The 16722-nt window shown below is 33.1% G+C and overlaps 2 protein-coding genes across 7 annotated transcripts; one reads left to right on the forward strand and one right to left on the reverse strand.

Moving 5' to 3' along the window:
* Positions 1–1232: 1232 nt before the first annotated feature.
* On the reverse strand, positions 1233–7645 carry LOC114734968 (zinc finger protein CONSTANS-LIKE 9). 4 transcript variants are annotated; one of them, XM_028922620.1, is made up of 6 exons: positions 7425–7645; positions 5858–6620; positions 4589–4822; positions 2616–2920; positions 2013–2144; positions 1762–1865 (listed from the first exon to the last, which is right to left on the reverse strand). In XM_028922620.1, the coding sequence occupies exons 2-5, from the start codon at positions 6428–6430 to the stop codon at positions 2015–2017; spliced, it is 1242 nt and encodes a 413-aa protein (XP_028778453.1). In that variant the 5' UTR covers positions 6431–6620; positions 7425–7645; the 3' UTR covers positions 1762–1865; positions 2013–2014. The 4 variants fall into 4 exon arrangements, with proteins under 4 accessions (XP_028778452.1, XP_028778450.1, XP_028778453.1 ...); XM_028922618.1 differs by having other exon boundaries at positions 5858–6623; XM_028922619.1 differs by lacking the exon at positions 7425–7645 and having other exon boundaries at positions 1233–1865; positions 1984–2144; positions 5858–6430.
* A 6568-nt stretch (positions 7646–14213) lies between these two features.
* Positions 14214–16695, forward strand: LOC114734965 (alcohol dehydrogenase-like 2). Of its 3 annotated transcripts, XM_028922613.1 has the most exons (7): positions 14214–14402; positions 14511–14656; positions 14883–14920; positions 15079–15481; positions 15673–15909; positions 16113–16271; positions 16435–16695. In XM_028922613.1, the coding sequence occupies exons 1-7, from the start codon at positions 14369–14371 to the stop codon at positions 16549–16551; spliced, it is 1134 nt and encodes a 377-aa protein (XP_028778446.1). In that variant the 5' UTR covers positions 14214–14368; the 3' UTR covers positions 16552–16695. The 3 variants fall into 3 exon arrangements, with proteins under 3 accessions (XP_028778446.1, XP_028778448.1, XP_028778447.1); XM_028922615.1 differs by lacking the exon at positions 14511–14656 and having other exon boundaries at positions 14216–14402; positions 15069–15481; XM_028922614.1 differs by lacking the exon at positions 14214–14402 and having other exon boundaries at positions 14604–14656; positions 15069–15481.
* The last annotated feature ends 27 nt before the right edge of the window (positions 16696–16722 follow it).

A 16722-nucleotide genomic window follows, 5' to 3' on the forward strand; every position in this document is an offset into this window, starting at 1 on the left:
AACCCCAAAACAAAACAAAATCTTATCCAAATCAGATCTCTGTTCACCAATTTTGCTCTCTCTATCCGAACTCCAATAACGTCTCATCATATTACCAGCCAATTTAAATTTTATTATCCCTTGTGTAACTAAAATATCTCATATCCCTGTTCCATTTCTAAAAATCTTAACTTTTTTTTTCACATGGTTTAAAATTAAATTTATGTTAGACACACAAAAAGTTACTATCTCCGATTCTTTCAATATAAAAACTAGTTAACTAATTTAAATAGATTTTAAAAAAAACTTTATTTATTTATTTGTAATAAATAGAAATCGTCTTCTATGAGATATCTTTGCTAATCATGTGTATTAGTTAGAACTACTATTTGATAAAACTTTTAACATGTGCAACTTCTATAAGAAATATTTTTTTTAAAAAATAAATATAAGAGATAAAGTGAATTAAAATCTTATATTTAAGATCAAATTAAATATCAAACGGGAAGCAGTATCTTATAACAGCGACTTAGTTTAGTTGATTAATTGGATCGAATTTAACCTATCCAATTAGATTGATTCATTCCGGCAAATAAACAAATAGATTGATTTAATTGTATGTTAATAGCATGAGATCATGTCAAAGTCAAGTCAATTTCAAAGAAACATCGTGACAACAGTTCTTAACTTCATTAATCAATCAAAACCAACAAATTATACACGGACCAAACATACAATCGCAGAAACGTTTAATTGTTGATGTAAGAACTAATAAAAAATTATCTTAATTTTAAATGTAAGATTTCTATCCATTTTGTGTCTTAAATTTATAATTTTTTTTCCTAAACCCTTCCTATTAATTGAGCATATTTAAAAAAAAATTATACAGAGAATAGTAAACAAAAAAAAATACCTTAAGAAAGTCAATCCACGTTTTAACAAATAATTAATTTAATTAATTTTTTAATTTCCACAAATTAATATTATTCTACGGAAATGTTTTGATCCATCAAATAAAATACTCCTTCTGATCCTAAATATAAAACCCATTTTCTAGTATAATTTATAGGACCAGAGGAGTACATCATCATTGGAATGCAATCATTAGGAAAGTACGCAGGAACTAGTAAAATAGAATTGAAGAGAGAGGCTCCGTTCAAGCATCCCGGTTCAAGTGATTCAATCAATAATCAACGAATGGAAAGGAAAAATACAAATTGGAGTATTCCTTTATATTTAAAAAAGCCACACTATTTAAAAGTCATAAATAATGTAGATTATTCCCATATTTATTAGTTATTCAGTACAAGTCTTCTGTAGACTGTTCCATGTTCCATGTTCCATGTTATAAGCATATGATGTAGCATCTCATCCTACTCTATACATGTCCACTGAATTTACAGTTTCTCCAACCCCAGCCCCTGTTCTGCAATTATACCTCAACTGCATAATCTGCTGTACAGATCAAAGCAAAAAAAGGAACCAAAAATAACATTACAACTTACAACCTTGTAGCTTGTCTACAACTACCAAGTAGAGCTACTTATAGTATAATGCCACAGGCAGGCTTGTCTATAACATTATGACTACACCAGAGAAGAATAGAAATAGAATGTGTCGACAAACCCGGGGGGTGACTAAGGCTGAAGAAGGAGGATTCTTTTTTGCTTTTTTTTGGCGTGATTTGTGGAGTTAAAACAGAGAGGCAATAAGAACCTATTGCCTATGAGGTGTGCAGTGCATATGATATTGTGAGTTCACATTACATCTTGCATACCCTTCAAGAGTGAAGAACAGTCACCGAGTCCGCTCCGGAGCTTACATGTCTGGAAGCATCGGACCACCTCGTTTATGTTCCTTTTTTCCCTCGAAGAGAAGTCTAGGTCCTGTGATCAAACCAGATAGTTTGTCATTGAACGGTCTAAGAACAATGCATCAGATATTGTGTTTGATTTCTGAGGTAAGGATAACATTTTTGTTTTGCAGCTATATGATTGTTCTTTCCTTTTATAGAGGATAGTTAAAAGTTGTACACTCAGTAGCTTCTGGTCGGGCTCAAAGGGTCATAATCATAAGCTTCCCCAGCTTTGACAAACCGGCCCTTCACGCGCTTTCGGACATCGGCTCTAGCCTTGCGAGAGGCATACCTCACTTTCTTGTCAAACCTAAAAAGGGAACCACAATTCATTTCAATCATCTAGCGGAAGTTTGTAAGGTGAGTAAATACAGCTGAAGAAGCAAAAGTTGTAAGGTGAGTAAACTAAATAACTATAGCATCATAACAATTTGAAAGGTTCTTTACACAAAACATCATCATGTAAGATATAGATGTAGGGTATTACACTAAAATTTAGCAAGGAACACTACTTGCCTCATCAGTGAACTTGCTAAACAAACCACAGGTGCTGAGAAAGAAGTTCTAATCAGAAAGCTTATTTCTTTTCCTTTTTCCAAGTTCAAATAATCATGATGACCCCCAGTGTGTCACTCAATTTTCAGCTTGATCTTTACAGTTTATGACCAGAATATCTACAAAACTTGCTTATGGATTTATGACCACTGTAATTTATTCTCAACCATGCATGAAGTTGCACCAGAATTATCATATTCATAGATTTTCATCGGAATATGCTTACTTGCGTGTCTTCTTCTTTTCCTTATAACGCATGACAGCATCGCTGCGGTTGGCAGATTGTACTGAATTCTCAGGACAAGGAGGACACCAAGGAGGCTCCCCCATGAGAAGCATTGAAGAGGCACCACAGTCTTGATAATCTCCAGCACCACTCTCTCCATTGACCCCAGAAAAAGAGAGATTCGATTGCCCTTGCTTTCCCGCAAAACAAAGAATCGGTTCAGTTTTGGCGCTCACAGTAGAATCTGCAGATGCTGCATTGCTGTATGCTGGTTGCACCGCGTTGACCAGTCCAGCCGATGAACCCTGGACACATTCTGACTATTAAGTAATGTAACAAATACTGCACCATTTAACACAGCCCACACAAACATGTTCTTTCCAGCATGAGTTCTACATGACAAGGATGAGACCGAACTTAATGCTGAACAGTGAACAACTGACCATCTTATTGCTCAAACTGATTTGCATGCTATTTATTTAAAGGGAAAAAAATAAAAGCATATGGAAGGAAAATACACAAATAACCACATCATCCAAGTATCCAATCCTAACCTGATTAGTCACAAGCTCAGTTATCCAACAGGGACTTGTACACAAATAGGAATCTTTTTGATTTTACGATCTAAGTTACTCTTTTCAATCTCACCAAATAATTGGGCACTTATTCCATCAACATTCTCCCTAAAAGACCAGACAGGAATGCAGAGTTATAGTACCCCTCAACCCTAGCATCTATCTTGTTCAATTTCACAGGAGTCTCTGATGGAACAAACACAGCAAAACTGAACCGATTAAGAAATACTTAAAACCCCTCACTAACATGATATGCACTTGTATTCAAACCTTGGGTTTTCCCTTGTACTGAGTAAATTTAGGCCCATGTTCAACAGTCTGCAACATGAAAAAGCCTAGACACAACAGTGAAGCAAGAGATCCCCCCCCCCCCAATTTTGCCATCCATGTCTCTCCACAGTTACTAAGAGGAAGGAAGCAAAGAGAAAAGTAAAAGGCAGAGAGATAAAGCAGACAAAGTACTGAGGTAGAATATGGACAGAGAAAGGAGGAAAAAATAAATAAGTCAAAATGTCATATAATTCAAGTCAGCTAAACAAAATCCAAAAGTATGTCAATCCTTAAAATAGGCAAACTAAACATCATACTATTTCGTAAATTACTTGATGTACATGGGTGTTTGGATAGAAACAAAACCATAGTTTTAAAAGTGCTTTTACGACGAAATAAATATGTAGAGGAGTTTGCCTCGATTTGCAGAAAAGTACTTATGAAAAGTGCTTTTGAGGTGTTCCAAACACCCTCGTAATCCAAAATACTGATGTTCCCATTATTTATCCATTTCCTATCACATGACCGCTATTAATTGAAGTTTGAAGGTTGCAAACAACCAGGCATATCACTGTTCAGACCTCCACGTGATATTTTCCCCTCATATTACGATAGTGATTCTCAGAAGATAGAAAATACAGTACAGGTTTAAAATGCTCTTCATGAGTTCAATTTGTTTACATGCATATTCAGCACAGACCAAAATCAAATTAAAGTGCCAAAACCTCAAAGTTCAACAAAAAGAGATGAGGGCAAAAAACGTGCAGAGTGACCTAAATCCTTTATCAGATAAAAGCAAGGAGTCAACCAAAGATTATATGCCTATTTTTAATCATGAATGCAGGCAAACAAGAATTTACACGAGCGGATGCACTAGAACATTATATGTAAAGAATACCAATCACATTAAGATTTTAAATTTGAAGCTTGAATCTGTAGATCAAAAGCTATAGTCAATATCAAAAAGTAATGGGAATATGGAATGGTTCAGTTTTCTCATATTATTTAAAGAAAACACCCACTGTAGGATAGATCAAAGTTAAATGGAAATCAAGTGAAGAAGCTTCATTGATTAAATAAAAAAAAAAAAAGGCCATCACAGACGAAGAGGAAAATAAAATAGACTACCTCAACAGCAATAGATCCCTGACAATTGGAATCAGCAGCAGACGCATCCTTTGTCCCAAACAAGCTATCAATTCCACCATTTTCAAAGAGTTCTTCAGAATGACTAATAGTCATACCAAAAAGTTCCTCATAGTTCTCGAGACTCAGATCCACTTCATCCATGTCAAAATCACCATACAAATCATCATCTTCATTTTCATATGGCACAGGATCTTTTGTACTGGGACAATATAACTACATATTAAATGCAAAAGATTAGTGAAGTGAATAAATGAGGCTACAAGAATTTCACCATAAGAAGCTACAAAACATGTAATTCACTTCAGTCAACCATATAAATAATTGGCAATAATTGAAAGGCATACCAGGTAAGGAGCAACTATCATGTTTATAAGCTACACGGGTAATTATACAAATATATCTTCCACAAAGAAATCAAATGCCATCCGTTGTCATTGAAATCCATGAACAAACATTTGAGAAACAGTTTGCACCCGTCGAGAGAGAACGTCCTGCAACCCTAAAATGGATCATGCAATTTTACTCAGCAAGACATGATACCCCCCTACACTACTGCAGTAACCTAAATGGATCCATCTCAAAGCAGACAGTCAAATTACTTGCATCCCTTCAACCCAACCCAGGGGGGAAAAAAAAAGAAGAAGAAGAGGAAGAAGAAAGAAAGACAATATGATATTCACTCATATGTAGGAACAATATTTGCGAAATCCTTCATGGCAAGTTGGTCCTTAGAGACACAGTTTGCCTCTAAGGACAGTAGCCTAAATGGATCCATCTCAAAGCACACAGTCAAATTACTTGCACCCCTTCAACCTACCCAAGGAAGAGGGGGGGGGGGGGGAGACAGTATGATATTCGGTCATATGTAGGAACAATATTTTGTGACATCCTTCATTGGCAAGTTGGTCCTTAGAGGCACAGTTTGCTTGCCCAACAAAATTGGGTACTGGCATGCACTAAATAGGTTAAAATTTGACCAAGTGTACCCAGTTGAGTTTGAGTCACCAAAATAACAGGAGAGACAAACTTTTTGTTAATTCCACATATATATCTTCAATGAAAGAGTTGGTAGAAAAAACCAAAGCAAAGCAATGTATAAAACTGCAATATCACTACTATGCAGGAACTAAAAAAATCAAAACGACAAACAAACAGACAAAGAACTGATTTCCCTCAAGGCTCCCGAACAAAGCAAATGCTGGCTGTGGTGCTCATACTTAAATTGATAATATGGTCTTGGGTTAATACCTTGGGCAAACACTCCTTGGTAGGTCCAGTTGATGGCCCTAGAATACGACGTTCTGAGCTTGACTCAGGTATGGCAGAGGCACCAACCCAAGACTTGTCAAAGCTTTGCAAATCAGTTACTTGAGCAGAACCAGATAAATTCTGGCTTTCTGGAGGAACACAGGCACTCTTGTTGCTGTTCTCATTAATGGTCATCAAACCTAGTTCCTGCTCACAGGTAGTTTCACGCATAGAGGGGATATCCAAGACAAATGGCCATATTGAAGAAAATTCTTCTGCTGAAGGACAGCCAGAGTAGCAATTGACCGTTGGCCTCTTATGTGTTGAATAAGATGTAGTGGGACCATGACCTAACCAATCACAGTTCTGACATAGCGTAATCCTCTCTTCAGAACACCGTACATGAGCAGGTTGTGCATTACATCTCTCACATAAAAGGTTTCTAGAATGGCGCTTAGAAAGAGCATTAGCAGAATGAACATTCCGATCACATGACAAACATAGACATGCAGCATCAGAACGGCAGTACACCATGGACCTCTGATCTCCACAGAAGTCACATATATAACCCATCTTTAAGATGACTCTTAGGTTGCTATCTAAAGAAAGAATTCTTCAATTAGCAAACCTCTATCCAACAGCAATATCGGATGACCAAACAAAATTGTCTTTGTTTCCTGAGTCAATGAAGCAGAATTTTGTTGTCTCTTGCAACTCAAAAGAACTCCCACAATGTGCCAAAAATTTGAAGCTGCAAATTCTACTGCTGCCAAGAAGCAATTTAGTTAGCAATATAAATATAAGAGAAAAAAGAAATACGTACGATTTCAAACTTAAAGTATTAAACATAGGAACGGTGTCATGGTCTAAGACAGAAAAAGGTTACAATATAGAAGTTGCAGCCGATAACCCCAAATAAAACAGAGAATGAAGAGTTTGTGTTTGTAAGTATAAAAAAATTAAAAGTATCCGAATTATTTTTCAAAAAGGTGGAGGACTTGAAAAGAAAACCACAAAAACGATTTCCGCAGAAACTGTCTGTGGAAAGAGAGAATGATACTTTCTAGACAATCGATTGTAAATCATAGTTAAGAAAATAATTATATTGATTCCTGTGAAGGACTTCCACAGACAATATGACTTCAGATTTAGAGGGGGGAAACATTTTACGCTTCAACGGAATTTGATGTGGATGAATTATCATTTTTAAGCACAGGAATAAAACACCTTTTTCACCTCAAAATAGGACATTTTCATCATCATCAAGAATTCGAGCTGAAGTCTCACTGAATTAAAAATTCAACCTGATCTTTCAAGCAAGCTTCCCAAACATCAACGCTAAGGGATCGGTTGCAAAAAGCAGATCAATTCTAAATGACCAGAAAATTAGAAACATCTATAACACAGCATCAAATACCACCAAATCTTATCCAATAACCAGAGAAATCGTAAATTCTTACCCCTTCCGCTCCTTTCAAAAACCCAGAAAAATACGAACAGCAGTGACAACGAATACACAGAAGAAAGATAGAAGCAAAAAGGCGAAGAACAGAGAGGGGGAAATTACCTCAAGGCAAGAAAGGCAGGGAGAAGACAAGATCGGTAAAGGGTACTTCTTTTTCAGAGATTTAAGATATAAAATATTAGAAGGCAAAGGGAAGAACAACCCTAGAAGAAGTAGAAGCAGGACTTTTTCGCCACAACACACTGCTGATTCTCTCTCTCTCTCCTCTCTCTCTCTCCTCTGCTCTGTTCAGATAGATATGAATTGGAGGAGGATGTGTAGATTAGATTATGGGGAAGTGGGTGTGCAGGTGTGAGGTGTGAGAATAATGGAATTGGGATTTTTGTGGTGATGTGTATGTTTATAATTTGTATATAGGTAACGTGACAGAAGTAAAGCGATAAAAAGTGCATCGCAGAGAGTTAAAAAACAGATATATAATGCAGGTGGGGCCAAAGTCCTTTTCTCGGTGAAAGGGAAAAGGTTAGGCCTTTCCTTTTTATCGGTCCCTCACTCACATGAAGAAGAAGAAGGAAAAGAACGGTGTTTACTGCTCAACCTACAGGCAAGGCACAGCACAGGACTCCACATTCACGTTGATTCATACGACTTTCTCGCTCTATCCATCTGTGTCCATGTGATTGCTGATGTTGTTTCTTTAATGTTAAAAAAAAATTGAATTATTAATTTCATCGTCCTAGTGTGATTGAACTTTGTCCAAAAAGTGCATCGTCTCTGGGTGAGCTGGACAAATTGATGTTTTTTTAAAAGTTTCTTTTTTTCTTTTCGGATTAGGTTTTGCACTTTTCACGCTTTGGCGGCAAACTTGGCTCTCAATCTATGGGTGTTTGGTATGGATTAATAAAATATTAAACAAAGATTCAAACTTTATCAAATTTGACCATTGTGAATTATTAAAAAGGTAATTTCTTAACCATGACGGCGGCTTTTTAAAAAATAAATAAATAGCTACTTTGAAAAAAAAATTTTCTGTGTTAATTTATTTTTATTTTTTATAGTTATAGGCAATAATTTTAGTTTTTAAAATTCCTAACTACTGCTTTTAATTTTTGACTAAATCTTAACTATTCTTTTTTTTTTCCTCCAACCTACTATTACTGCCTTTATAAAGCTTGCTAAAATATTATACAAACATTGCTTAATTATTACTACTTTTATAAAGTTTGTTTAAAAAGTGTTTAGATAAAAATAAAATCATCGTTTTAAAAGTAATTTTACGAGTTACAAAACAAATATATAAAAGAGTTTGTTTTGATTTACGAAAAAGTATTTTTTAAAAGTACTTTTATACCCTTCCAAATACCCCTTAAATATTATACAATCATTGTTCTTCCGTATTTAATAAGTAAATAGTTTATATAAAATAAAAAAATAGAAAAGCGTAAATGCAAAGCGTGAGTTTCCACTTCTACTATTTTACGCCACGCTTTTTATTGATTCGACACATAGGAGTGTATAGTAAAAAACGAATTTCAATTAATATTTTATCTATTATTTTTTTTGCCAGCAACTTTTATCTTTTATTGCTTCTTATCTTTTCAGTATACGAACATAAGGTATTTTTTTATTGATTTTTGGGCAGAAGATGTTTTCTTTATTAATTCATTTTTTTTTACATTCAAGGGTTGTTTAATTAAATTAGGTAGTTCAAGGAATTTAATTTAATGTTGGCATAGAAAAGGAATTTAATTTAATATATTAGTGGGCATTAATTGCTGTCTCCTCTTACAATCTCTCATCGCCACCCATCTACTTATGCGACGTTTACATCATTATCATTAATAATAACATCAATTCGTTTTAATATGAAATGTAGAAAACAAGTACCAATATTACCGAACATTCAAATACACAATTGGTTATTTTAGCTTCATAGGCTATTAGAAAGGAAACTATGATCCTGAGAAAAGAATATAAACACACATAAAATTTAAATAATATAAAATTTGTCATTCATTTATTATAAAACTTTTCAATAATTATATATTTTTTAAAATCACATTATGATTTTTCTATTAGAAATTCTTATAGAAAAAATTGCAATTATTCAAGTGGTGATTTTTTTCCCCAAAATTCCTCTTTTTTTTTAATAAAAAAACAACTTAAAAGGTTAAAACTTAGGATAATTAGATGGAGAGAAATGTGGGAGGAAAATATGAGACAATATTATGAAGAAAAACTCTTAAGCACATTAAAAAAAAACTATTTTAGATATTTGGGAGGTGTTTGGTTAAACAAAAAATATACTTTCAAAAAGTGTTTTCAAATAAGTCGAAATAAAACTCTTCTAAGATGCTTTTCGCATATTATAAAATTATTTTTAAAATCATGATTTTATTTTCATCCAAATACTTTTTTAATATTCTTTTCTCCCTAACTTTCTTTCCATCCAAAAGTACTGAGTATCCTTGATCCAAAATTGTGTACAATCACAAGATTCAAATGTATAGTCTTTCTAAGTGTGTGTCTATTTTTAACAAATTAAAACATAAATGATGCAACTTTTCTCAATTTTCATTCACCTTTTTTAATTCAAATGAATCGGTGTTTCCTAAAATAAATAATGCAGCTTTTCCTCATATATAATGTGTAGATTATTATCATTGTCGTCATTATTATTATTTAGATATTACTAATTTTTTTTCCTTTTAAAATAAAGGAAGTCAATAGGATGGCCCATAGGGGGGCATTCTTCATTAATCATAGGGGGCCTGTCCTTTTTGTTAAACGCTTTAATTTCATATCCACACCCACTTGACCAATCAGCCCTTTTTTGTATTTTCAGTCAACAACAATTTATTTATTTCTCAAAAATAATGATTGCGCATAAAAGTAATATTATAATATTCTCGTAGATTCCATCTGCTCTTTTTTATGAACATCCAAATTGTTAAATCATTGCAGGAAAGTTTTATATATGTGCAGCTCTTAATATTTTCAATGTTTATTTATTTAATAAAGAGGTAATAATATGATTTATCAATACTAACGCAAAAAATTTTTTTTTCCGTATTCATGCGATTCAAATTAAATCTTATGCTTGTTATATCAATCAATTATCAACTATAATACCTGATTAGTTTGAAAATGGGTCAGGTATGATATTATTAGATTTGAATATATTCAATTAATGAGATTTGAATAACATATTGATCGAAATTTGAATGTATTGAATTAAATAGGAAACATTATAAATAAATAAAATTTTAATTGGAGGCTCAAATGAAGAAATTATTAATTAATTTTGAATTTGAATAATATTTTAATTGAGATTTGAATATATTGTATTAAACGTAGAGTATCATAATTAGACAGCATGGAAATTGGAGGCTTAAATAGAGAAATAAATAAATAATTTAAATTTTTTTTTCTAAATTCTGCATCTCTAATTCAAATTCTATTTGAATGAATAAAAAATCATACTCCTATAACAAGTAAATATTGAGCTACAGTAGATAATATAATTTATTAGAATTTTAAACCTAATCAAATATGCTAATCTGTAGATAGGAGAAAAATTTCTAGTTTGCACATAAATTATATAGCCGTTACATTTATACATAAACTAAATTATCTTTTTATAGTTTGTATTGTTTTTTTCCTACTTTATTTTTAATCCTTCAAAGTTCTTGATAATACACGTAGCCATCAGGGGCGTAAATAGAGTGGTAAGGGAAGGGCATTTTGGTAAACTCATGAAGAGGCTCGGATATTTTTTGATAGTAAGAGGCTTGGATATTTTGGTTCTTGGGTCAAAAAGATGTTCCCTTTTGTGTGGAGGTTAGATCGGATCTTCCATGTCTTTTCATTATTGCTTCTTCGTTACGGCACCCTCCAATTTTAAGAGAATATTTTTATAATTCCTTAAAAAAAATTGAAAACACTTACTACTTCCGGTCTTAATTATAAGACCTAGTTGACTAATTTGAAAAGATTAAGGAAGTAAGTTGAGTTAGTTATTTGTCCTAAATTGGTATTGTCTTTCCTAGAATATCCTTACTAATCAAGTATATTGACTAGAACTATCATTGTTAGAAGGGTTACTTTGGAAAAAACTGTATAAATATGAGAGACAAAGTGAATTGGGGTCTTATATTTAGGACCAAAATAAAAGTTAAATAGTATCTTATATTAAAGACCGGAGATAGTATTATCCCTTCTTCATGTAAGAAATACTTCTTATACTGAAAACCAAAATTATCATGGAACTTTCTTTTACTTAATTATGATTGATATGATATCAATAAGAATAATATTAAAAAATTAATAAATATAAAAATAAGTCTTATATTTAAAATTAATATTAATTTAATAATTAAGTTTTATATTAAGAATTACAGTATTTAAAATTTTAAGATGTATGGAGAAACCACCAGGAAATCTTCAGCCTAATGTATAGCCCTATATATTTTCATGTTGAAGGAATTAATTCTTTTTCCTACCTTCGGTAGAATTATCACGCACTTTCAGGTCCAAAAAATATCTCGAAGTTCCGACAGAAAAATATCTCCCGAAATCTTCGCTTAGGAACAAAATTATATCCTTTAAAGATTGGAACCCTCTATTTGGGCCCATATTCTGGGTTTGTCGGCTTCAGGGTCTTCTAGAACTATGCCTTGGGATTTTGATAGTGGGCCTGAATTTAAGGTCTCGGCCCAAGGTTTTGAGAAAATTGTTTTATTTAAAGGCCCGAGATCCAAGGACAAAGATCTTATCAACCCACTCAAAGACCCAACGTCATTTCTTATTCTCAAATTAATCAATCGAGTAGAAGTAATATACTACTTCCGATTCAAATTATAAGAGTTTGTTTGTAGTTTACAAATAAAATAAGACCTTATTTGTAATTTATAAATAAGATCTTATAATTAAGACAGGAAGTAGTATTACTTCCGGTTCTAATTATAAGAGCTAGTTGACTAATTTGAAGAGATTAAGGAAATAAGTTAAGTTAGTTATTTGTAATAAATAGGTGTTGTCTTTTCTAAAATATCCTTACTAATCAAGTTTATGGGTTTGAACTACTATTATTAGAGGGATTATTTTAGAAAAAAATACATAAGTACGAGAGATAAAGTAGATTATGGTCTAATAATTAAGATCAAAATAAAAATCAAATGAAATCTTATATTAAGGAACAGAAAGAGTATTTTTTAATAAATTCCTTGCATTTACACTTACACCTCACTTCATCGACACTTGGATCCAACATTGTAATTTCAGTCTAAAGTTAGAACAATTTCCTGTCCATTTTCATCGCGGCAACTTGGATTTTTAATTATTTATCTACTTGCATATTAAAAAAAATTTGAAGGTATTTAACATTGCTTTTTTCCTTTATAATAAAATTGCTTTTTTTTTTTTCCCTGTCCTTTTGCAAATGTATGACCGAACAGGCAAAAAATCAAAGTGCGTATTTGTGCATACTTGACTCAACAACCATTACTATCAGTCTCCTCTTGTGAATAAATGTTCCTAAGTTGGATATTTCTTCTCTTTCCTCACCACTCTCCCTGCTTTGGGAAACAAAACGCAGGCGAAAGAATCGGACTTGTTCTCTCTCGGTGCGTCTATATACGTATATAATTGGTATACCGTGAATATAGATCAGGAAGAATTACAATAAGGTCCCAAGTAAAAAAAAAATTACAAAACAAATATCAGAGGTTGTTATTCTCTATCTAGAACTTATCAGTATAGATTGCTCAGGTTGTTATTGAACCTTTTAGTAGTTATTTCTCTTACATAAGACTTGATTGTAATTCTCCTTATAAATTGTGTAGACTACGGATACTTTTTGTATAAAAGAAATTTATCAATCCATTCTCATCGGATATTTCAAAAATTAAATATAAACATGTCAAAATATTTATGTTTTATCAGTTATATTATATATAGTATGACTTGTTTCATAATTTATAGTTTAGAATTAAATTTGAACATTTTAAATTTTTATATAATTCATAGACAATTTTATTTGGGTTTTTTTATATATGATTCTAACCTAATAAAAATAAAAATATGAAATTGAAACAATTTGAATTATTAGATTTATATTATTTAGTTTAAATCAAATCAAATTTTATAGGGTTAATGTGCAAATTTGTTCTAAAAGTGCTTATCAGAGCAATTTTGCCCAAAAAGTTTTTTTAAGCCTAAGGTTACCTTAAAAGTGTTAAAATGAAGTAATATTAACTCTTATTATTAAAAATATTAATGGTCAATATTAATTGTTTCCCCACAGGATGGGCAATATATAAAATTTAAAATTTCCGAGACAATATTGCTTCTAAATAAAAACTTTCAAATTGCATGTTAACCCAATCTTATATTCCATTCCACTAACGCAAAGTAGAATCAGACTTGTATAAATATATATATATATATATATATATGTTTAATATCATGCATCCCATGATCTTTTTTTCTGGCAAAAAAAAATGCTTTGATCAATACTACAAATAAATAGTACCCCCACGCTCTTTTATCATGGTTAATTAATGAGATCTATGGGTTAATCAAACTTAAAATTCCATAATTAGTTATGCACCTGTGTGATGATGGGTTGTAAAAATTATAAAACTGATCATGATGAATAGAATAACAACAAATGGTAACATGCGAAATTAAATAGATAAAAAGATTAAAAAGTTAAAAAAAAACAACAGAGACAAAAAAAATTACAAAACTGATTTACTAAAAAAAATGAATACTATAATTATTAAACGTAAAAAAATAAAATAAAAAATCGAGACAGGTGTTGACTCCACTCCTTTCCAAGAGACCAAAATATCTCTTTCCCTGTTTCACCACTTTCAGTAACCCAAAGCATCATTATCTGAAGTCCCACGAGGTCCACGCTAAGAACGGAGCGATCTGCATTTCATCTTCCTCACTTCTTCTATTTAGAGCCCTAAGCTATAGGCACTTCTTAATTATCTGCTTTGAATCCAACCTGTTTCTTTCAGTAACATTCGCAGTGGACCATGGCAACACCACCGCAAGTTATCACATGCAAAGGTATTCTTCTCCTTCTTCAAATGTCTTAATTGAATGCTGAATTTCTGCAATATCGTTGAATCGAGAGAATGATCGGAGATCGACGGAATCTGGAAAACGGAAATGCAGGGGCTGTGTGGTGGGGAGGCGGAGAAAACGATGTGAAGGTGGAGGATATACAAGTGGATCCTCCGAAACCAACCGAAGTTCGGGTCAAGATGGTCTGTGCTAGTGTCTGCCACACCGACCTCACTAGGGCCAGAGGACAGCCATTAGTAAAACTCTCTTCCGATTTTCTTTCATTTCAGAAATACACATTCCTTCTCCGCAATATCTGATTTGATCATGAGAAACTAACAACATGATTGATCACTTCAGTTTTCAAGCATCTTTGATATCTCTGAAATTTTTAGTTACCGATTTCATGTAGCTACCTTCAATATCTTCATTGTTGGACGTAAATAACTATATATCAGTTAACAACTCTGATTTTATGTGCAGCCTCTGTTCCCCCGAGTATTAGGCCATGAAGGAGTTGGGTAAGCTGCCTATCTCTGTGTGTGTGTAGCAAATTGGACTCTGGACTGTGTATAATGCATGGATCCCAATTTAATCTAGTTTCCATTTTAACTTGATGATGGACTGCCCAAGATGATAATGATGATGCATATGACTTCTCATTTTTAGCATTTTGCAGTGTTGTTGAGAGCACTGGGGAGAGAGTAACAGATCTGGAAGTAGGCGATGTTGTGATTCCTACATCTATCGGTGAATGTCAAGAATGTGAGAACTGCATTTCAGGGGAATCCAACCTGTGCCTGAAATACCCTCTTACGTTAAATGGCTTAATGCTGGATAACACATCAAGGATGTCCATTAGAGGTCAAAAGATATACCAACTTTTTAGCTGCTCCACGTTTGCAGAATACATGGTAACTGAAGCAAATTACCTCGTCAAAGTTGATCCCAACATTGACCTTGCCCATGCTAGCATCATCTCGTGTGGGTTTTCTACTGGTTTTGGAGCTGTTTGGAAGGAAGCAAAGGTTGAAAGAGGATCATCCGTAGCTGTGTTTGGCCTTGGTGGTGTTGGATTAGGTGTAAGTATCTTTTTCTTCAGAAAACTTCTATTTTGGTCTGTGATAGATTGAGCCTTCTCCGGATCATTTCTTTTAGTTTCACCTTCCCATATGTTGGAACTTTTAGAACCGAGATCTTCTGTTGTGTTCTAAAACATTGTGTGATTCAGTAATTGGTTTCATTTTAGGCATGTCTTTGCAATGAAATACAGGCTATAAGCGCAGCCAAGATGATGGGGGCAAGTAAGATAATTGGGATTGACAAGAATGAAATGAAGAAATCAAAAGGAGAAGCTTTTGGAATGACAGATTTTATCAATCCTGATGCCTGTGATAAATCAGTTTCAGAGTTGCTTAAGGAACTGAGTAATGGAATGGGTGTAGACTGTTCCTTTGAGTGCACTGGAGTTGCCTCTTTACTTACTCAAGCCTTTCAAGCCACGAAATTGGTATATTCTTATTTCATCAAGCAATTAATTATTGGTTATAACAATTAGAGGGGGGTATTTTTTTAAATTTTATACACACTCTGTTTCACTCTTAAAGAAAGATACCTTCTCTTTCTCTTTATGTGATGACCCTTTCTTTTTTCTTTCTTTTCTGAAGTAGGTGGGTTGATTTTGGTAGTGATATAATAATCTGTGTTATACAGGGAAAGGGAAAGACAATAGCAATAGGTGCGGTATCTCAAGAATTTGTGCATATCGACTTTTCCTCGCTTATATTTGGGAGAACTTTAAAAGGTTCCATTTTTGGAGGATTGAAACCTAAGTCTGACCTGCCCTTCATAGTTGACAAATGCTTGAAAAAGGTGAGTATTTTTCAGGGTCAATTGTGTCTAAGGAACAAATTTATAATTTTTTTTAATTTCTAAGGACCACTAATGGTAAATACTCATTGTGCAGCTGAAAAATTTGTGCTAAGTGAGTATTAAATTTAAAGGCCTTTTTAATTGACCATTTTCTTGTTTACAGGAGTTCCCTCTTGACGAATTTCTTACTCATGAGGTGTCACTAGAAGAGATGGGTAAAGCTTTGGAGCTACTAAAACAACCAGACTGTGTCAAAGTTATCATAAGGATATCTATATGAAGTATAGAAGATAAATAAAAGCAATTCATGCAAGCGTATGAAGCAACTTTATTTTCAGTGAATTTTGTGTGGTTTGTATTTGAGTTTTCCAAGCAAATTAAATTATCAATTCTCGTTTAATGAGGCAGATCTTTCAATAATTAACGTTACACAAGCAATACCATCGTCTAA

The sequence above is a fragment of the Neltuma alba genome, unplaced genomic scaffold (assembly GCF_004799145.2).
Source record: "Neltuma alba isolate B1F8T4 unplaced genomic scaffold, ASM479914v2 tig00013164_pilon, whole genome shotgun sequence".
Lineage (NCBI taxonomy): Eukaryota > Viridiplantae > Streptophyta > Magnoliopsida > Fabales > Fabaceae > Neltuma > Neltuma alba.